The 21936-nt window shown below is 46.1% G+C and overlaps 1 protein-coding gene across 1 annotated transcript; it reads left to right on the forward strand.

Moving 5' to 3' along the window:
* Positions 1-1807: 1807 nt before the first annotated feature.
* LOC122480364 (erythroblast membrane associated protein (Scianna blood group)) lies at positions 1808-21113 on the forward strand. The gene is made up of 12 exons (XM_043574631.1): positions 1808-3104; positions 8457-8546; positions 8791-9129; positions 9404-9682; positions 11779-11895; positions 12446-12478; positions 13489-13521; positions 15308-15328; positions 16129-16149; positions 16248-16274; positions 16368-16394; positions 18551-21113. Exons 2-12 carry the CDS (start codon positions 8462-8464, stop codon positions 19273-19275), a joined length of 1707 nt encoding a protein of 568 aa, XP_043430566.1. The 5' UTR covers positions 1808-3104; positions 8457-8461; the 3' UTR covers positions 19276-21113.
* Positions 21114-21936: the final 823 nt, after the last annotated feature.

Consider the following 21936-nt stretch of genomic DNA (forward strand, 5'->3'; position numbering starts at 1 on the left):
CCTGGGTGGCTCAGTCGGTTAAGCATCCGACTTCAGCCAGGTCACGATCTCGTGGTCCGTGAGTTCGAGCCCCGCGTCGGGCTCTGGGCTGATGGCTCAGAGCCTGGAGCCTGCTTCTGATTCTGTGTCTCCCTCTCTCTGACCCTCCCCCGTTCATGCTCTGTCTCTCTCTGTCTCAAAAAAAAATAAACGTCAAAAAAAAAAAATTAAAAAAAAAAAAAGAAACTGAACCCCAAAATGTAACATGTGCGTCTCGTTTGGATGCAGATTTGAACAAACCATGTGTAAAAAGACATGTCTGACACCATTGAAAATGTGTGAACATAGACTGGATATCAAATAATATCAAGGGATTATGATGTATGTAGGGGTGTGTGTGTGTGTGTGTGTACCTTAAATGGGTTATATTTTTGGAAATTTGCCATAGTAGAAATTAAACTAAGAAATTATTACTTCATTTAAACATGTCCTTACATGTTAACATAAACAAAATATGTTTTATGAGAACAGCTATTTTCTGAAACAAAAAAAATTAGTGAGAAGGGTGGTTTTGTTTCACACATCTGTACATCTTTTAAGTGTCTGGCTTGATAAAGACAGCTGTATTCTCGTATCAGCTCTTAAAAAATTTGATCCGCTGCAGTAGGCTGTGTGGTTGAAGTGGATGTGATTGGAAAAGGGGCATTTCAATCGCCTTCTCAAGTAATTGTGGATATTCTTCTTTGATACTTTGGCCTAACTTGGCCAATGGTAGTTTCTGAAAGGTTACTGCAGCATGGGATCTGCAGCCATCCCGGTGAACTTTTCTTGTCTTTTTTTCTCTCAGCTTTACTGAAATAAAATTGACATGTAGGCGTACAACTTGTAGATTTGATACCCTTATATATTGCAAAATGATTACCACCATAAAGTCAGCTAATACCTCCATCGGGTCACATAATTACCATTTCTTGGTTGTGGTGGGAACCTTTAAGATGTGCTCTCCTAGCAACTTTAAAATGTATAAGCCACTAATGAACTTTCCAGACTCTGTTACCACTGAATTCTCTTGCATTTTGAGTAGATCTTTTACCTTTGCATGATTTTGTCAAGACATGCATTAGTCATTTGGAAGTTACTGGTTCACTGAGTTACACAGGTCTTTCAAATGTTGACACGTTTCATTACATAACATCAAAAAATCACTAATTACGTTTAAAAAATTTTTTTTAAACGTTTATTTATTTTTGAGACAGAGAGAGACAGAGTATGAATGGGGGAGGGTCAGAGAGAGGGAGACACAGAATCCAAAGCAGGCTCCAGGCTCCGAGCTGTCAGCACAGAGCCCAACGTGGGGCTGGAACTCACGGACCATGAGATCGTGACCTGAGCCGAAGTCGGACGCTTAACCGACTGAGACACCCAGGCGCCCCTAAAAAAAGTAATCGCTAATTATTAATGTCACTACCAATCTCAAGAACATGATCTCTTTTTATTGGGAAGCTATCAAGCCCACAGCGGCAGATGAAATGTCAACACAGTGAAAAAAGCAAATAACAGTTTAGTATTATTACGAGCATAACAATACTGGGGGACCTCAGGAAAGGGTCTCAGGGGCTTCCGGAGTTCATGGACCCCATGGACCCCGCACATTGCTCTCCTAGAGAAACTCTTGCACATGTGAGCCAGGAAAGAATGTTCACAGCAGCACTGTTTGTAAAAGCAAAGGCCCAGGCACAACCCACATTTTTATCAATGAGGGAATAGACACACTGTTGGTATATTCATACAATGTCTACCACCCAGTGGTGAAGGAACGTACCAGAGCTCTCTGAATCAATCTGGATGAATTTCAGTATTTTAATCTGTACTCCACCAAAAAGCAGAGTGTGAACCGAGTCCTTCAGTGCAAGAGTTAGGAGGTGTTCCCAGGAATCCGGAATGGGTGAGAAGAAAAGGAAGAAAAAACCAATAAAATGTGCATTATTGAGCTAATGACATCTGTGCACTACTGTGCTCATTTCCTCTGGCAACTCTCTGAGGTGTCGCGTAGAATACAGCTCAGAACTGTCCCTCAGGGTGTGAGGCTGGAGCCTTTTCCACTGATGCCTGTCACTGCCCAGTTGATCCCTTCAGGGCATTAAGGTTCCTGAACTTCTGGGTGGCACACAGGTCGAACAGCCTTCCCTTTGTGTAGAGCCGAGTCAGACAAGCAAAGAGACCCTGTGGTCTTTGAGGTGGCATGCTGGCAGCTTGCCTGCAAGTTTCAGCTACCCCAGGATCCGGGGAGGGGGGTTGCTGAGGGGATATGGTGTCCACCACGGATGTCTGCTAGACTCAGAAACTAAGGTTGAGTGAAAAAAAGGAAGTCACAGGGAATTACGTACAATGTATTACATTTTTACAAAGTTCAAAGATAAATAAACATATAATGCATTATTAAGGATACAATTATGGATATTGTGCATATGCAGTTATGGATGTTATGAAAGCAAGACAGGCAGGAAAGGGTTTATCACATGTTGGGAGACAGTCAGCAAGTCTGTTTGCCAGAAAGCACATGTCAGGGTGCAGCTGGAGATAAAGGTAGTGGGGTAAGGAAGGTGGTTCATTGGTGGGTATCTTTGAAACCAATCTTCAATTTTACTCTAATATGGAAAGCAAAGGGCAGCGAGCTTGTGAGAAAGAACGCGACAGGATGGAAATATATGGAATGGAATCACTCTGCCTGGGAGGGGAAGGAGGCTTTGGGGCAAAGTTCCCTCGCAGCGGGTAGCACTGGGAGGTTCCCTCGCTTTTAGGGAGCCTCCTTTCTGCTCTGTTCCTTTATCAGGGGCGGACAGGCAGGGTGTGGCTGGTTGGTGTATAGGAGGCAGCTAGAGGGGAGTGTGTGGGGCCGGAGAAGCCCCTGGCTGAGGGCTGAGGGCTGAGGGCTGAGGCCTGAGGCCTGAGGCCTGAGGGCTGAGGGCTGAGAATAAAAGATGAACTCTTCCCAAGGCTCACCTCAGCCCTACCTGATGCTCCTGCCTGAAGCCTGATCTCCGTGGATGGACGGAGGGAGCGTTCCCAGCTTGGAGACTCCAGGTCTGCTGGTGCGGGACAAAGGGCCCCCGATTCCAAAGGTGGGGAGTCCTCCCTCTCTCTCCTCTTCATTCTCCTTAGTCCTTTGACTTTCTCGGGATCCTCAAGTTTGTTGGAGAAACTGTCCCCTTTCTCCTCACAAGTACGTTTTAGAAGACAAAATGGGGCAAGTGGAAATGAGCATAAAAGGATGAGGGACAAGGGGGCTGGATGGGTTTTGTCTAAAGATTCTCACTGAAAAAAAAAAAAAAGATTCTCACTGAAGTAATATTGTTATCATTATTATTACAGCTGTCATGTATTTAGTCCTTCTTATTAGCCAGGTCCTATGCTCTGTGCATCTAGACCAATCATTTGTAGATTTGAGGAGTCTTCTTAGCCTGCTTGGGGTTGTCAAGGGAACTTCCAGTGCGTGGTTTTTTGTGTTTGTTTGTTTTGTTTTTTCTAATTTAGAAGGTTTTGAAATTAAACTCTTTAAAACTTAAACGTAAAATAAATAAAGAAATAAATAAAACTTAAACGTAAATGGGTGCCCGGGGACAACATATTTCCAACATGTGTAGTAGAAAGAAAATTGTTCCTATGTGAAGAATTTTGCAAACCGTTAAAGAGACAGATGCCCACATAAAAAAATGGACAAAGTATTTAGATAACTGACAAAGTCCAAATAATAAGTAATCAAAAAAAAATAAATTAAAACAAAACACCATTAATTCTTTTAAAAGAGATACCATTTGGGGTACTTGGATGGCTCAGTCAGTTCAGTGCCCGACTTCAGCTCACGGTTCATGGGTTTGGGCCCCGTGTGGGGCGCTGTGCTGACAGCTCAGAGCCTGAAGCCCGTTTCAGATTCTGTGTCTCCCTCTCTCTCTCTGCCCCTCACACACTCACACCCTGTCTGTCTCTCAAAGTATGAATAAAAACATTAACACATTTTTTACATAAATAAAAAATAAAAGAGATAGCATTTTGCTACTCATTAAAATAACAAAGATTCTTTTAAAAACATGAAGCCATGTGATGGCAATCTTGTGGGGAAACAAGCAATTTCCTCACTTTGGTAAATTGATATGACCTTTCTAGAAGGCAATTTGGCAGTGCAAATTAAAAGTCTCTCTATTTTAAAGATGGGAACCTCAAGGCCTAAGAATTTAAGTGACTTGCTTAAAGTTACAAAGTCAACAGTTAGTTAGGGACTAAACCAAGATTAGGGCTCAGACTTCTAACTCTGGCCCTCCATGCCTTATCTGGTAGCGATGCTTAAACAGCAATGTGTTGGAAAACAACCTAAATATCCTACAATATAGATTTACTTTTAAAATTCTCGAATATCCATGATATCCATGGCACATAAATCATTAAAAGAATATTTGATGGTATGGGAAAATGCACATAATGTAGTGGTTAGGGAACTTGACAGATATCAGCAGCATATATGGTATGGTCCAATTTTTAAAAAAAAGTTATATACATGCATGGAAAAAAAATTGATGAAATATATCTCTGGGTGGAGAGATTTCAGATGATTTAAAAATTTTAGGAGCACCTAAGTGGCTCAATCGGTTAAGCATCGACTTTGGCTCAAGTCATGATCTCATGGTTTGTGAGTTCAAGGCCCACATTGGGCTCACTGCTGTCATTGCAGGGTCTGCTTCGGATCCTCTGTCCCCCTCTCTGCCCCTCCCACATTCGCCCTTGCTCTCTCTCTTGAAAATAACAGTTAAAAAAATGTACACTTAAAAAATAAATTTAAGGGGCGCCTGGGTGGCGCAGTTGGTTAAGTGTCCGACTTGAGCCAGCCAGGTCACGATCTTGCGGTCCGTGAGTTCGAGCCCCGCGTCAGGCTCTGGGCTGATGGTTCAGAGCCTGGAGCCTGTTTCCGATTCTGTGCCTCCCTCTCTCTCTGCCCCTCCCCCGTTCATGCTCTGTCTCTCTCTGTCCCAAAAATAAATAAATGTTGAAAAAAAAATTAAAAAAAAAATAAAATAAATTTAAAAATTTTACCTATTTTTTTGATAATTTCCAGATTTTCTACAGGATAGAAAAAGCAATATATTTTATTTAATAAAAACTTTTAAAAAATGGCTGAAATGCCATGGGGCTCTTCTGGATGTGAGCTGGAGCTGGCTGACTGGCAGGTGACTGTCAGGGCAGGAAACACTCATCCCAGAGGGCAAGTGTGAGGGGCTCACACAGTCTAAGAGAATTTATAGCCATGACCAGGGAAGATAGGAAAGATGGCTTTTAGTTCCTTGAAGTTGGATAAGTACAAAGCAAAAGTTAAAGTTCAGGTATAGGAATGAAAAAATACCTAATTAGATTAACAATGTGTTTGGGGGACCTGCTGTACTATGGGGGGACTCATAGCAGAGGTAGTACCCAGAGAGCCGGTGATGGAGGATTCCCACGCACTGTCTGTTCACCCTTTTATACTTTCAGTCTTTTTCTTCTACTCTGTCCCCCTTCTACCATCTTTTGTTTCTCCTCCCGATCTTACTTAGGTTTCTTCTCCCCATCTGACTTGGAAACGTACATTGAATACCCTGGTTCTCCTTCAGCACCGCTCTGCCCTCTGAAGGCTCTCAAAATTACAATCTGACTAATCCTGCTCTTCATAATTTTGTAAATGTAGGCATCAAGTTTCCAAATTAAGTTATTTCTAGCAAAGAACTGCAAGACAAACACTCGATATATAATTTTTCCTTTTCATAGTATACTGGAGTTAGAAAAGCTCCATCTATGGGACGCCTGGGTGGCTCAGTCGGTTAAGAAAAGCTCCATCTAATCAAAATCCCTTAATAAGTGAATTTATTTTTTGCTAAATTTAGTTTTGTGTTATGTCTTTTTATTATTTTATTATGCTTTATTAATAAGTTAGGAAATAGAGATGAGAAAAAATTGTCTATATTTCCAACACCTTAATTAATTTTAATGTTTTTAATGTTTATTTATTTTTGAGAGAGACAGACTGTAAGTGGGGAAGGGGCAGAGAGACAGGGAGACACAGAATCTGAAGCAGGCTCCAGGCTCTGAGCTGTCAACACAGGGCTTGAACTCACGAACTGTGAGATCATGACCTGAGCCAAAGCTGGATGCTTAACTGACTGAGCCACGCACGTGCCCCACCAACACCTTAATTATTAATATTCATATTTTATAGGACTTCCTCTCAACTCCTTTCTTACACACTCTTTAGTTATAATCATTGTAAATATGTTATTTTGTATTTTGATTTTAACACATCATTATTAGTTTGAAGCTAATCATTTGAAACACAGGCTTGATGAACCATAATTTACTTAGTCATTTCCTTATTGATGTACCTATAGATAGTCCAGTTTTTCACTTTTATAAACATACTGCTGAGATCATGTGACCTTTTATATTTAAGATTCTTTTCTTAGAGTAGATTTCCAGAATATTTCTTACTGAATCAAAGGCAAATACATTTCTTTTTTTTTTAATGTTTTATTTATTTTTGAGAGACAGAGAGAGATAGAGTGTGAGTGGGGGAGGGGCAGAGAGAGAGGGAGACACAGAATCGGAAGCAAGCTCCAGGTTCTGAGCTGTCAGCACAGAGCCCAACGTGGGGCTCGAACTCACGAACTGCAAGATCATGACCTGAGCTGAATGTGGATGCTTAACTGACTGAGCTATCCAGCGCCCCCAAGTAACGTTTCTTTACCTCTTGTTCCTTCCCAATTTACAATGAATTCAGCAAATGTAAGTGAATCTCTTATTTTCAAGACAGGAGACTCGGGGCCTAAGAGTTTAAGTGATTTGCTCAAAGTTATAGAGTCACATAGTCAGTTAGGGACCAAGACAAGACTGAAACCAAGGCATCTGACTCCAGCCCTCAGTTCGCTAGGTCTACTAGCTTTTCTTTTACCATTTGGCTTTATTTAGCCTTAGATTCCTGGGAATTTTCCCATTGGCTTACTCTTTGCTCTTCTCAGATGAGATTATGCACGAAAGTCACATCTTTAATAAAAAAAGCTAAGACCTTACATTACACTTGTCACCCTCTACCCAACAACAGAATACACACTTAAAAAAAAAGACACATGAAATATGTGTCTCCTTTGCCTAACTTCTCTATTCAGTTTCTGAGTAGCTGGTAACCTGTGGGAAAGTGGGTGGGATGGGGTGGGGGGGGGGAAATGTCCTAATTGTCATCCTAACCTCAGTGTGTCCTAGTGCTGTGTTACCATTTGCAACCCTAGGGGATTAGAGATGGATATTACATGCGTTGTGACTGAAAAACAAAAACAAATGAAACAAAAACAACCCTAAAGCAGTATGCTGTTTGCCATGAGAGAAACAGAACTGGAAATTCGTTCAAAGCTTAAGTCCATCCTCCGTTTTTCCTCCTCCCTTTGATGGCCCCCCCTCCGCCAAGTCTCTTTTTGCTCTATTCCAAGACCTTCCGGGACCTCACCTGAGGACTTCTACAAAAATCCTCCTCTTTAGAAAGGATTTGAAATCTTGGGGAGAATTCAAGAGACATTATCTCTTCCCTGGAGTGTTTTTTACCTTTAAACTTCATCCCCGGTTGTGGCATGAAAAGGTTTGGTTCCCGCTAAAGGAATTTCAGGCAGTCGCAAGTAGGTGGGGAGAGTTTTATAGTAGGGAATCCTCTAGGGTGTCCTTTTGGTTAATGCGCAAGGTGCATTTAGTAATAACTAAACTGTGGTTAATGCACAAGGTGATTTAGTAATAACAACTACAGCACTTTTATTGAGCACTTTTTCTGCCAGGCATTTGCGGCAAGTGCTTTCCATGCATTATCTCCTTGCATCTGGGAAGAAGCTCCCCCTTTATAGATTAAGCACTGGAGGCCCACAGATTTTAAACAATATTCCCAGGGACACGGAGCTAGTACATGAATGGAGCTAAGACTTGAATCCACTGTGCATGGAAGAGCAACTGTGGAAGGGCCAGCAACAGGCCCTTGCCAAGCCTGGCTTGAGACACTAAATGCTAGAAGAAGCCTATATTCTGGTGTGCACCTGGTTAGTTCTGGGTGTAAGTTCTTGTTTCTCCAGACCCCTGCCTATGCCTTTGAAATCACACTCTATCTCAGCCTCCCTGTCACCATGGCCCTCAGTCACGGCTTCCATGTTGAGCACTTACCTCCTCCAATCCTCACAATAATCCTGCAAGGAGGCACAGTTATTATACCCATTTTAAAGATGGAGAAGCAGAGCCTCAGTCACAAGGTTACTCAGAGAAGTTAAGTCATGAGTTTCCATGGAGGTAAGTAGCCAAGCTGGGCTGTGGGATTCCAGAGTGCTTGCTGTGCGGCTCGTGCCTGCGCCCCCACCTCCTCCATTGTCCCCGTTCCCTCATCAAGCTCACCAGCCCTTTCTGGTGTCTCCCTGTGTCTGTCCTCCTAGTTCGGATGGAGATGGCAAGCTCCTCGGGCGCCTGGCTCTCCGGCTGCCTCGTGGCACTCGTGTTCCTCTGCCTGCCCATGCGTGTGTCAGGTAGGAGTTTGCGAACCTCTTCCCGTGTCCGGGACGTCTGCGGAAGGAGACCCAAGCGCAAGGGGGCCTTATTTCTTCTCGCGTTCACTTCTTCCCCCCCCCCCCCCCCCCCGACCCCCCAGTCCTCTCCCAGGCCCTTCCCGGGCCCTGCCCTTCCCCAAGACGTCCCCTTCGTCCATGGCAAAGCTCCTGCGCTCCCATCCCTCCCAGACGCCCTTGTCCCTTTTTTGTCCGCACCGCACAGGGGACACCAGCAACTTCCACCTGGCCCCGCTAGGGGGCACAGCCGAGCTGCCCTGCCCGCTCGCCCTGTGGCCGGTCACCGTGCCCACCGCGGTGACGTGGCTGCGGTCCCCACACCCGGACCGCTCCCAGGCGGTGCACGTGTTCCGGGACGGGAAAGACCGGGAGGAAGGCGTGATGCCGGAGTACAAGGGGCGAACGGCCATGCGGAGGGACGCCGGAGAGGGGAGCGTCAGCCTGGAGATCCGCCAGGTCCGGCTGGAGGACCGAGGGCAGTACCGATGCCAGGTCCAGATTGGAAACCTGACTCGAGAGGGCACCGTGACCCTGCAGGTGGCTGGTTAGTCATTGTCCAAGGGGGACTGAAGTGCCCCCAAGATCTGAATCGTGGGGTGCAGTTACCCTAGGGGCGGATTGGAGAAGGTATGAGGATGAAGCCAGAGACTGTCTCACCCCATGGGGAGGAGGATGAAGGTGGGGAGAGGGTGGGCATGCACGTGCCGTGAGCAGCCCCTGCTGCCCCCCACCCCGGAGACCGTGGGAAGAGGGGGGGGGGCTCCCGCGGGGACCGCGCCCCCACGGCCAGGCGTCTCTGTTCCCTGTCCCCCTCGCAGTTGTAGGCTCTGACCCTTACATCCACGTGAAGGGCTACGACGCTGGATGGATCCAGCTGGTGTGCAGGTCGGCGGGATGGTTCCCAAAGCCTTGGGCCGAGTGGAGAGACCCTCAGGGCAGGGTGCTTCTATCCCTGTCGGAGGCCCATTCCCTGGAAGCTGGGCTCTTCCGGACAGCGGTGTCCAGCAGAGTCAGGGACAGCACGCTGGGGAACGTGTCCTGCACCTTCCGCAACTTGGCCCTCGGCCAAGAGAAGACGGCAGCCATGGTCATAGCAGGTAAAAGCTGGGGCCGTAAATGGGCTTGAAGCCCCTGGTGAAAACTCCTACCTTAGTGGAAACCTTATAAAGAATTTTCACATTTTTTTAAATTCTAAGAGTAACACATGTTTGCAGTAGAAAACTTGAAAAAAAACCGAGGAACATTTTAAAGAAACCAACAAATGGCCTATAATGTCATAAATTAGAGAGAACTGCTGCTAACATTTAAAAAAATTATATATTTTGAGAGAGAGAGAGAGAGCACAAGCAGGGGGAGGGGGTGAGGGAGAGGAGAGAGAGAAACCCAAGCAGGCTCCATGCTGTCAGCACAGAGCCCGATGTGGGGCTGGATCCCAGGAACCATGAGATCATGACCTGAGCGGAAATCAAGAGCCCAACGCTTAAGGGACTGAGCCACCCCAGGGGCCCTGGGGCATTTCTTTCAAGACTGTCTTGTGTGCGTGTATCTCTGAGTGCGTATGTCTTTGCACGTATGTAATTTTCTACCTGGTGTCTTCTTCCTTTTCACTTCTAATGTCCTGAGCATTTTCCGCCCATGTCCTTCAGTAGTTCTCTGCAACGTGATCTTTAAGGCCTACATAGTACTTCATTGTGTGGTTATAGCTGAATAAAATTAATCGAAGCCCTATGTCTGGACATCTGGATGGTTTCTAATTTTTCCTCCTATTATAATGAGTGGTGCAGTGGACACCTTTGCACATATTTTGGCAAGTGACTTTGGTTATTTTCTTAGAATGTGTTTCTAGAAGTAGAATTGAGGGGTTAAAGGGGTATGAACCTTTTAAAGATCCTTGAGACATGGAGGCCATGTGGCAGAGCAGAGTGGTTTTAGAGCCCAGAAAGATAGACTGTGGCCTGGGGTCCCGAGTAAGCAAGGGTCATGACCTCTGCCCCCTCCCTTCTCTTACTACTGCCGCTGCCTCTCACTGAGTGCTAAGTGCTTTACCTGCCTATCCCTTTCTTTATTTAAACAAAAATTTTTAATGTTTATTTATTTTTGAGAGAGCGAGAGAGAGAGAGAGGGATCTGGGGAGGGGCAGAAAGAGAGGGAGACACAGAATCTGAAGCAGGCTCCAGGCTGAGTTGTCAGCACAGAGCCCAGTGCAGGGCTCAAACTCACAAACTGCAAGATCATGACCTGAGCCAAAGTCGGAGGCTTCACCGACTGAGCCACCCAGATGCCCCTATTTATTTATTGTTTAATTTTTTTAAGTTTATTTATTTTGAGAGAGAGAGAGAGAGAGAGAGAGAGAGCAAGAGAGCAGGGGAGGGGCAGAGAGAGAGGGAGAGAAATAATCCCAAGCAGGCTCTGCCCTGTCAGCACGGAGCTCGATGCGGAGCTGGAACTCAGGAACCATGAGATCATGACCTGAGCCAAAACCAAGAGTCAGATGCTTAACTGACTGAGCCACCCAGGTGCCCCATGATCCTTTTAAATCTCCCAACAACCCAGTGGAACAAGGATTATTATCATCTCTATTTTACAGATGGTAAGCCAGGCTTGGGGAAGCTCAGTCTCTCGCTCAGGGTCACATAATGTTGAGTGAGGTCTCACATCCAGCCTAGGCTCTCCACCACTTGTCACGGAGCCTCTTCTGCTCTTTTTTTCTTCTTTCCTTTCTCCTTTCTTCCTGGCTAGGCTTTAGTCTACTGCTGTAGCACCCCAGAATCTGTTCTGCCCCTGCTGCTAGGGCTCAGGGCAAAGATGTCACTGACTGTTGTTTCACTTGACAAGGAGGCAGGCGGGTACTCATGAGAAGAGTGGAGATGGCCCCTGAGGAAGTACCTCCTATCCTCCAAAGTCCCCAGATAATGGTTTCATATAAGGCAGCACGAGGTTGTGGTTGAAAGGCTGAGTTTAACCCACTGTCTTCGGGCGGGAGCATCAACACCACTCCTAAGGGTCGAGCATCTCACTTTAAAGTTGTCCCCGGGTCATCCGGGGTTGGAGTTACTGAGAGAAGCAAAGACACTCACCTGTCTTGGCCGGAGGTCTCTCCCTAAACTTGATGGAGACCGTTGGGATGTGCCTGAGCCGCCTGCCATCTGAAGTGGGGCCCTTTGAGGGTGGTCATTGGCGGTTTCTGTTTCAGCCCCATCTCCAGGGAAGATCTCCTCCTCAGCAATGGCTCTTGCTGTGATCCTGCCTTTCCTGGGGCTTCTCATCATGGCAGGCGTTTGCCTCATTTGGAAGCAAAAAAGATCCAAAGGTAACTAAGTGGTAAGGGAGTCCCGGCCGAGACTGAGAAGTGGGACTGAGGCTTCTCTAGGAAATGGCCGGGAGGAAGTAGATGTGGACATGAGTTTTCCCTAGGTTGCAGACCCTGCAAGCTGGCTGAGAGCAAACTGGTAGAGCCATGCTGGGGGACTCACATTGCAGAGAGGGTCAAAGAAACTGCAGAAAACTCCTGGGCAGAGCTGTGAATTCTCATCTTCTGATAAATTAGGAAAATACTGATCATGCCAGTCTTCTAATTAATTAAGAAATGCAGTGCTATCCATTAGATAAAACCCCTGTGAATGTGGTTGAATTGCCTAGGATCTTGGGGTCACAAAGGATCCTGAAAGTCATATAAGCCAATCACTCCTTTCCCCATCTGATGGTTTGAAGATCCTCTAATCCTTTCAAATAGTCACACACCCACAGGGACGAGGAGCAAAGTCCTACTCAGGCAGCTTGCGTGGGCCATCTTTGGACAACCCTGCCTACTAGAAAAAGTCCTTCCTTTAACTGAGCTGACACATCTTTCTTTCTTCCAGAGAATCTTCTCTATGAACAGGTGGTGGAGGTAGGTAAGTGTCTTGAGCTTGGTGGGGATGTTACTGTGTTTTATTGGTTTTGTGCTCCCAATGACCACTGATTTAAATTGTGCACCTGAAAGTCCCAACATCTGATGTCCTGGTGGCAGGGGTGGTGGGGGGTCTATACCTGCCATTTCCAGTTTTTGCAGACTCTTACTTGTCACAGCTTGCCTTCCAGTATGTTTGGTGGTTTTTGTATGTGAACTCATTCCTTGGTCTTGCTCTCCACTCCTGTGGGAGTCATGTAGATCTAACGTGGGGGAAGCTTTCATTCGTTCAACAATTAGTAATTGTCTCCGAAGCACCCCAGACCATACTGGAGGCTGGGGACACAATGGCGAGTAAAAACACACACAGTCTGTGCCTTCTTGGGGCGTTCAGTCTAATCAAGGAAGCATATGTGAATGAAATGATTATACAAACAAATTGTGCACAGATGCCACAAGAGGGAGTTCTAAGGGTTGTAAAGACTGTAACCAGGAGGAACCAACCAAGCTTCAGGGACAGGAGAGGGGGGCCCTGAGGAAGGGATGTGTGATCTGGAAGACAGGCGGTCTGGAGGGAAGAGGGAATAGAAAACCATGTGCAGCAGAAGGAACAGCATGTGAAAGAAACACAGTGTGGAAATGAGGCCAAAGATGACAGCGGATGAGGCTGTGGACTTGGCAGGGGTCAGCCCAGGTGACGCCCTGTAGATCACGTGAAGGGTTTTGGTCTTTCCTATCAGAGCAGTGGTAAAGCAGTGAACCGGGCAATCTTGGCCAGAATTGTGCTTCGAGAAGCTCTCTCCGGCTGCAGTGTTGAGAAAGGACCAGAGGGAGCAATGGGACAAGATGTGGGGGCAGGTTGGGGGGCACCACTCTGTCATCCAGATGAGAGATGGTGAGGGCCTGGGTCAGGGAGGTGGAGGTGGAGACGAGGTTCAAGAGCAGGTGAACTCAATAGGCATCGGGGACCTTCAGAGTAACAGCACAGAATCTCATTTACTTTTCTTTCTCTAGAAAATCTTCTCTCAGACCACGCAAAAGAAAAAGGTAATTATATGTGTAGAATAAAGAGTAGGGAACCAATAACAAAGAATATATTCTTTCTATTTCTACATGAATGCTGACAGTCTATGATACATACTTTATACACACACACACACACACACACACACACACACATTTTCCATTAATATTATTGGAATTCACTTTCCAATATCAAGGGCTTATAGGGCCGGTGGCCATGGTGAGGGGGTGCACTTGATCAGCATTCACGGGTCTGGATTGGCCTGAGCTCCCTTCACCAGCCTTTCTGTCAATCACTGAAAAAGAAGGTCTATTTACTATTTAGAAAGGTATTATTATGGTCATGTGGGGTGTATGAAAAATCTGAGGAACCCATACAACTTTTGCACTGAGAGAGGCGGTATCATACGATGGGAGGGTCACGGGCTCTGGAGTCAGCGACTGGGTCAGTGATACCTGGCTCAGATCACTGCTCTGCCACTTACCGGCCTTAGACAAGGCACTTAACTGCTCGGAGCTTCAGTTTTCTCGTCTGTAAAGTGGGGACAGTAAGTCCCCTCACCTGATTGTTTTCAGGACTCAACTAGACAAAACTTCTTATTACAAAGCCTGGTACTCCTTTTTCTTCCTGCCATTTCATCTTCATTAATCGAGTGTCTGCTGTAAGCCACTGAGCATAAAAGTTAGACACTCAGGGCACAAACAAACAGGGGCTATGCCCTTAAGGTCTTGCTGGGAAGACAAGTCACTGGACCAGAAATGGCTCTATGTGCACCGATTTCAGCATCTCCTCTCCTCCCTGCTTACATCTCCTCCAAGGCGATGGAAGTGTAGGTGCATGCACAACTCAGGGATGTTATGGCTGCTCTGTTCAAGAGCGGAAGGAACGGTGGTGTAGTGGGGCTGACCTCTGATTGGGAGCCAGACAGATGTGGGTTGGAATCCTGCCTCCCCGGCCACTTACTAGCCTGGTCACCTGGGCAAATTTCCACCTCCCTCTGAGCCTCAGACAACTACTCTATAAGATGGGGATACTAATTGTATGCACCTCACATGGTGGAGGGGGTTCAGTGCCCACCTCGTTATGAGAACAGGACACAATAAATGGAGACTGTTAGTAGTGGGAATAGTAAAAATCAGCCATAAGCTCCTTGGGGGCTGTATCGTATTCAGTTTCACTGCCCAAGTGCCTCATGCCTAACACATGCCCCGCCCTTAGCACAGGGCCTGGCAGTGAACTCGAACGTGTAACTTTAGTTCTCTGGCAAGGCCAGTGCTAGGAGAAAATGTGGGCTGGATGGCGCCTCCAGAAAAGCCACAAGCACAGTAGTCTCAGGAGCGTACAGTTTATGTCCTGAGACCTGGGATCTCCAAATTTACCAATCTCTCTGCAGTTCTTCAGGGGAGTTACTGTCGAGAACAATACGAGCCAACAAGCCAATGCTATAGGCTTCCTGCTGGACACCATAGCTATTATAAACAGTAGGTTATAGAAGGAGAGCAAGGGACACACCCGTGTACACACAGTCACAAACGTACAGAAACACTCAGACAGAAAGAGAAAAGGAGCCGGGCAAAAAGGGAAGAGAAGGGAGAAACCGAAGTTCTGGGCAGCCTGGGTCACTGGGGAAAGTGGCGCCGCCAGGTTCACGGGTCTGAGCTTTGAGAGATGTGACTGGATTAGGGGCCGACAGGATGGTCATCGCCCTCTTCACTGTAGGGGACGGAGCCATGAGCCTTCCCGCGTGCGTCCCAGGGATAAAGTGGCCACATGTGTTCACTTGTGCCTTTTTCTGTTTGTTTGTTTTAGGAAGGCTCCATAAAGTGCTCAGTAAGTTCCGCTCCTCACCTGTGGCTCAAACCTCCTTCTGCTGACATCTTTGCTCTAGGATGAGTGTCTCAGTTTCACTCGTTGGGGCAGAAGAGGGGGGCAAGGGTACTTGAGGCCCTGGGGGCTGGGGATATACTGGCTCCCACAGCCCTCTTTTCTCAACTATTCCCTGTTCCTCTTTCCCACATAACTGTTATCCGGTCTCTATGCGGGAACCGTTTTACTGGGAAGAGCTGTACCTCCCAAAGGGGAAGCCGCCTGGAAGACCCCCTTTGATCACCTAGGGGGGACATTCCCTTAGGTGGGATCCAAAGCGTGCGCGTCCTCTTTAAAGTGAACGTGTGGAGAAGTGGGTCTCCCCCACTTCATGAATGAGAACCTCTTTATAACAAAAAAAGTCTTCAGGCACGTGACATGTCTATTTTATTTTACACTGAGGAAACATACAGAAGAAAATCTAGTGGAAATTCGGTGGTAGTTTCAAGTGAACTGATATTTTAGGCTTCTCCCGCAACATCTACAAATGTTGATGTTTTCGTGACCTGTGTGTAGAAGATGTGTTATTACTTGGTCTGCCGGGAAGTTGTGGGGGCCGCAGGAATTTGGTGACCCTCTGCGGTGTCTCTGGGGTGTGCTGGCCCACGGCTGGGGGCCCGCTGCTCTTGCCGGCCCTGTCACCGGGGAAGCTCAGGGCATTGCTCCCCAGGATCTCATGTGGGGGTGTGGTTGGGATGGGACCGCAGCATTCTGGGCAGGTCGACGCCCTTGTTCTGATTGGTCCAACTGTGTTTCTTCTTTAGAGACCCTCCGGAATGAACTGAGTAAGTGTCCCACGTGCTTATAACTCCTGTATCACCTTGTCTCCTGTGGATTCTGTGTGTCCAGTGATAGCTCACCCCCTGGTTTCTTCTTTTATTAGAGTTGAAGAGAGCTGCAGCGAACTCAGGTGAGGTACACTTTCCCTGCATTTGACCCCCAAGCCCCAAGACTTCCCCGTTTCTCTGTCCTTAAACTCAGGCATCCCCTTTACGTCTTCCAGGCTGGAGGAGGGCCCGGCTGCACTTTGGTAAGTCACACCAGCCAAATCATCCACATTTCAGAGCCCATTGCTCTGGTCCTGAGGAATTCAGACTGTCATTTAGAACTTTGTAAAAATCAAATCTGATTATCTGCTTATCAGTTTTGAAAAATCTTTGTGATTTTGGGGTTCACATTTAGAGTTAGGAAGTCTCCCCTCTTTGTTTTGATCTTCCTATGAGTTCTCTATGAGTTTTGAGATTTATCTTAGGTTTGTTGGTTATTCACATTTCATCTTTGTGACTTGTCTGCTCCTGTCCTGTTCTGGCTACTTTTTTTTTTTTTTTTAAATGCTTATTTATTTTGAGAAAGAGAGACAGAGTGCCAGTGGGGAAGGGGCAGAGAGAGAGGGAGACACAGAATCCGAAGCAGGCTTCAGGCTCTGAGCTTTCAGCACAGATCCCAGAATGGGGCTCGAACTCGTGAACCGTGAGATCGTGACCTGAGCCGAAGTTGGACGCTTAACCGAATGAGCCCCCCAGGCGCCCCTGTTCTGCCTACTTTTTGATTTGTGAGGATATTATTTCTATATAAAGCATACTAGTTCTTTGTCACGTTTTTCACAAATTATTTTTCTGACTTTTGTTTTTCTGACATTTTCTATGTCAGACTTTCTGACTTTTATTTTTCTGACATTTTCTATTTTTCTGACATTCTCATTTTGCTTTCCCTATAATATTACTTTTTTATGTATGAACATTTTGTTTTTTATGGAGTCAAATTTATTCATCTTTTCCTGTATTGTCTCTTCCATGCTTTCAAGTTGGGGAGGTCCTTCCTATCCCACAGCTGGGCCAACAGCCAGTGCTCTTGTCTCTTTCCACACCCCTGCCACATCCTTCTTTCTCTGATGATCAGTTTTCTTGGGGCGTGGTGATTGAGACTCTCAGAGGAGTGAATGGGTGACGCAGAAGCTCCAACAACGCGGACTACACAAAAGTTTCACAGGCTCATCCTAAAAGATTTGCACATCTCTTTTCATGTTATTCCGAAATAGCTTGTGATCTGTTGCTGCTGTTTTAACGAGACCTGTTATTTTCACTGCTTTGTAGTCCGTATCAGTTTTCCAGCTGCTCATCCCCCTTCTATCCACACGTCTTCCTTCAGGCAGGTCTAATAGAATCGGTGAGTTGGCACTTAAGAGAACACCAGGTCACCTTGGTTGGCACTCCAGGAGCTCACAAACTCTTCTGACATTCGAGGTCCGGCTTCCTCCCACCACCTTGACTGAGTACAGATTTCACGGATTTACTCTCCAAGAAGAGCCTGTTTTCTGTACTTGGTGAAGGAGAGAGGCTCACTGTGACCCTTATAATCCACAATTTTAAGGAAGAATCCCTTTGAATCCTTTTCTCTATACTAACATTTAGCTATAGTAATTATAAGCAATAATTTTATTTTTTTTAATGTTTACTTATTTTCGAGAGACAGAGGGAGACAGATGATGAGCAGGGGAGGGGAAGAGAGAGAGGGAGACACAGAATCTGAAGCAGGCTCCGGGCTCTGAGCTGGCAGCGCAGAGCCCGATGTGGGGCTTGAACCCACGAACTGTGAGATCATGACCTGAGACGAAGTCAGATGCTTAACCGACAGAGCCACCCAGGTGCCCCATTTTAGCTACCAAAATGAGCATCACACCCTCACTGTGTGAACTCGGCACTATCTCATGCATTAGTTCCTCAAATCTGTACAACAGCCCTACTCCCATTTTACAGAGGAAGGAACTAAAGTTGGGAGATAAACAACAAGCCCAAGATCACATAACCAGCGAGTGGCAGAGCTGGGACATCCTAGCTGGCTACTGGATCTAATATCAAAGCCCATGTTTATTATCATACATTAGATTCCTTTGGAACATCGAAGACAAAGGCAGTATTTCCTAAGGATTAAGGCAGCTTCACAGATGATGAAATACTTTTTCCTCTTTTACGTAATACACCGCCAACAGACCTGGGGGACTGGAAGACAGTTTTCTTTGGTTCTAGTACTTATAGGGGAGGGAGAACCATGGACTCAAATAGACCAATGACAGTGGTCACAGCCTAGGGATTATCTTTCCCTTCAAAGTTACCCAAAGATCCCAAAGATCTCAGGGGATCTGAGACCTTGTCTTCCCCAGCCTCACCTGTCGGTGACTCTCTGCAGTGGCAGTGACCCTGGACCCGGACACAGCACATCCCAAACTCATGCTGTCTGAGGACCGGAGACGTGTGAAACTTGGAGAAAGAAAGCAGCCTGTGCCCGACGGCCCCCAGAGATTTGACTTTGTCGTCAGCGTCCTGGGAGCTGAGTACTTCACGGCAGGCTGTCACTACTGGGAGGTGTTCGTGGGAGACAAGACCAAATGGGCCCTGGGGGTGTGTAGCGAGTCCGTGGGCAGGAAGGGCAAGGTCACCGCCACACCGGCCAATGGACACTGGCTTGTAAGACAGAGTAGTGAGAAGAAGTATGAAGCTCTCACATCCCCGCAGACCATCCTGCGCCTGAAAGAGCCCCCACGGTGTGTGGGGGTTTTCCTAGACTATGAAGCTGGAGTCATTTCCTTCTACAATGTGACCAGCAGATCCCACATCTTTACTTTCACCCACAGTTTCTCTGGCCCCCTTCGCCCTTTCTTCGAGCCTTGCCTTCATGATGGAGGGAAAAATACAGCGCCTCTAATCATTTGCTCGGAACTCCAGAAATCAGAGCCATCAACTGTCCCCAAGCCAGAAGAAAAAGGCCAGGCTAATGGAGACGTGGCCATGAAGGTGGACCCTTCCTTACTCCCCCCTCAAGCACCGGAGCCTTCCCCACTCAGGGATATGATCCTGCCCTGGCCTTCTGACATTGGCCCTGCCCTTCAGGGGCTCAAAGTTCCTTCTTTTTAGGGCTGTGCCTCATTATCTGCCCCCCTGAAGGTCCGGCACCGGGCCCTGCATTTTAGGCTCCTGGCCCAACACCTGATTCTGAAACATCTCATCTCCTTTCCCCAAATCTAAACCTTGTGATTTCTGTTCAAATCACCTTCCTCCCAGGGCTCAGTTCTAAACTCTGTCATCCTTCTGGGGACTTAAAGTTCCCACTGCCCTGGAAGAATTCTTGAAAACCAGATGAACAATCACATTAAGTTTAGGTGGTGATGGTGAATGTGTGTCACCAAGATACAGGTGTTCTCTACTCGAGGGGCTATTTATAGAGGAACTTCACTCTACTTCAGCTTGCTCTTGACCTCTTAGTCATGAAGTTATGGTGCCCAGTCCCTGACTTTTCTCTGATCCCCTCCAGAATGGCGTTTCTTCTTTTCTCAGGGCAGGCCTCTAGCTCCCAAAGTCAGCTTTTTAAAAGTACACATTTTTTGGGTCACACACTCTTCCTTCTTTCTTCCGGAACAGGGGGTAGGTCAGCTAGAGGGGTAAAACAGGCCATCCTTTCTTTTCTATTTCCTTGATGCTTTTTTGCAGCAGAGTGTCCTGACATCCAGAGCTAATGTACATGTTTTCAAAGCTAACTTACCTATTGATGATAACCAGGTATAAGAATTTTAAATGAGGTAGCCATAATCCCCAAAAGACTGCAGAGTACAATCACGGAGCTGGGACACACAGCTTCAAACACAGCAGCCCAGCTGTGTGTGTGACCTTGAAAAAACAGCCACGGATGAGTTTGTCTGTTACCCTGGCCCTTTTGAATCTCCTCCCGGGATTTAGAGAGGCCCAGCCAGAAAAACGGTAGTTTTAACCACAAAGGTAGAGGCATTTTTTTTCCTGTAAGACCATCATTCTGGTAGACTTGACTACTTGTGTGGCAAACAGCTTCTTAGGTCAGAGAGTATTGATTTCAAATAGGAAGTCAGTAGACCATGTGTGAGGATAAAATAATGAGCCTCATTTTTTGGTGTGGATTGCAGAAAGAAGCCTATTCACTTTCAAGTCACTCCACAAAGGTGATCTGGCCTCTTTGTGGCGGTACTGGCTATCAGTTTGCAGATGAGCACACAGTTCTACCCAACAGAAACTAGATCTTTCTGTCAGAAGTTCTCTCTGTTGGTGCTTATAATAGTTAGGGTCCTCCAGAGAAAAATGTATTTGTGTTATCTTTACATGTATAAAGAGATTTATTCCAAGGAATTGTCTCATATGATTATGGAGGCTGGCACTTCCCAAGATCTATCTGCAGGGTTAGTCAGCAAGTCAGAGACCCAGGGGAGCCAATGGTGTAGTTCCAGTTTCAAGGCTGACAGGCCTGAGACCCAGGAAGAACCAATATTTCCATTTGAGTCCGAAAGTAGGAAAAAAGTGGATGTTCCAGGCTGAAGACTGTCAGGCCAGAAGAATTCTCTCTTACTAGGAGAGGGTCAGCTTTTTGGTTCTCTTCAGGCCTTCAACTGATTGGATGGGGCAGGCCCACATTAGGGACAGCACTCTGCTTCACTCACTCTACCAATTTAAATGTTAATCTCATCCGAAAACCCCCTTACAGAAACAGAATAATGTTTGACCAAATATATGGGCACCCTGTAGCCTGGTCAAGTTGATATATAAAGTTAATTATCACAGTGCATGGGTGAAATTTTCTGTTTGCTTTTGTACATGAACGAGAAGTTGTGGGGAAAGGCTTTGGACTGGTAACAGACAAGCACATTATGGGATTGGTTTTTGAACAAACTTGAATTCACCCAAGCAAGCTTTAACCACAGTTAGAAATAAAGCCACAGTTTTATTTCTGATCTGCCTTCTCAGTATTTTATTTATATCAATTTATAAGCAATAGTGTGTGTGTAGGATTTATATTTCACTCACTCATATTCAGTTTCAAACATACTTTCCTGAATATCCTAATCTAATTCCCATTGTTCACACTGGCTGCACCCAAGAGAATTTACCAGCCGGAAGAGAACTGACATTGTGGAAGCAGAAGCTTTAACTCATTTAATCCTTAGAACAATTCTGCCAGGGATTTTATGGGGGAGGAAAATGGTGCTCCAAATGGCTAGGCAGTAGAACTGGTATTATAAATGTAGATGATCTAGCTCTGAAGACAAGAAATACCGTGCAGATATGAGAATATTGGATTAGGCTTTTTTTTTTTTTAAGTAAAACTTGGAAAAAAAAAAAAATCCTAATCCTGGATACCTTAGAAGTTGTATTGTGTCGGATTGAGGAATGCCAGGTTTATCTATGTAGGACCGAGAAAAAAAAAAAAAATCCCTGTGCAGGAGCGTTGGGAGACCCAGAGGCAGCTCCTTGCACAGGAAACGTCTAACTTCTCACAAACGGATTGGGTTAGTGGATCTTTAAAATCCCTTCTAGTTCTCCAATCCTTTGATTTTAAGGATAAACCTCGCGTGAAGCGCGGAATTCAAGGCTTCACGGATGTCTACAGGACCAAGGGTCACCAATTCAACGTAAGAAGAAACTGAGTTCATGACACTTGGAGGTCATGTAGGTTAGCTCTAGGTTTTCTATTACTTCCCAGACGGGTGGTTAAAACTACGTTGGGCTTTTCTCGTGTGAGCGTAGGAGGAGATCCGACGACCTTGGAAGGGAACA

Source organism: Prionailurus bengalensis, chromosome C1 (genome assembly GCF_016509475.1).
Source record: "Prionailurus bengalensis isolate Pbe53 chromosome C1, Fcat_Pben_1.1_paternal_pri, whole genome shotgun sequence".
NCBI lineage: Eukaryota > Metazoa > Chordata > Mammalia > Carnivora > Felidae > Prionailurus > Prionailurus bengalensis.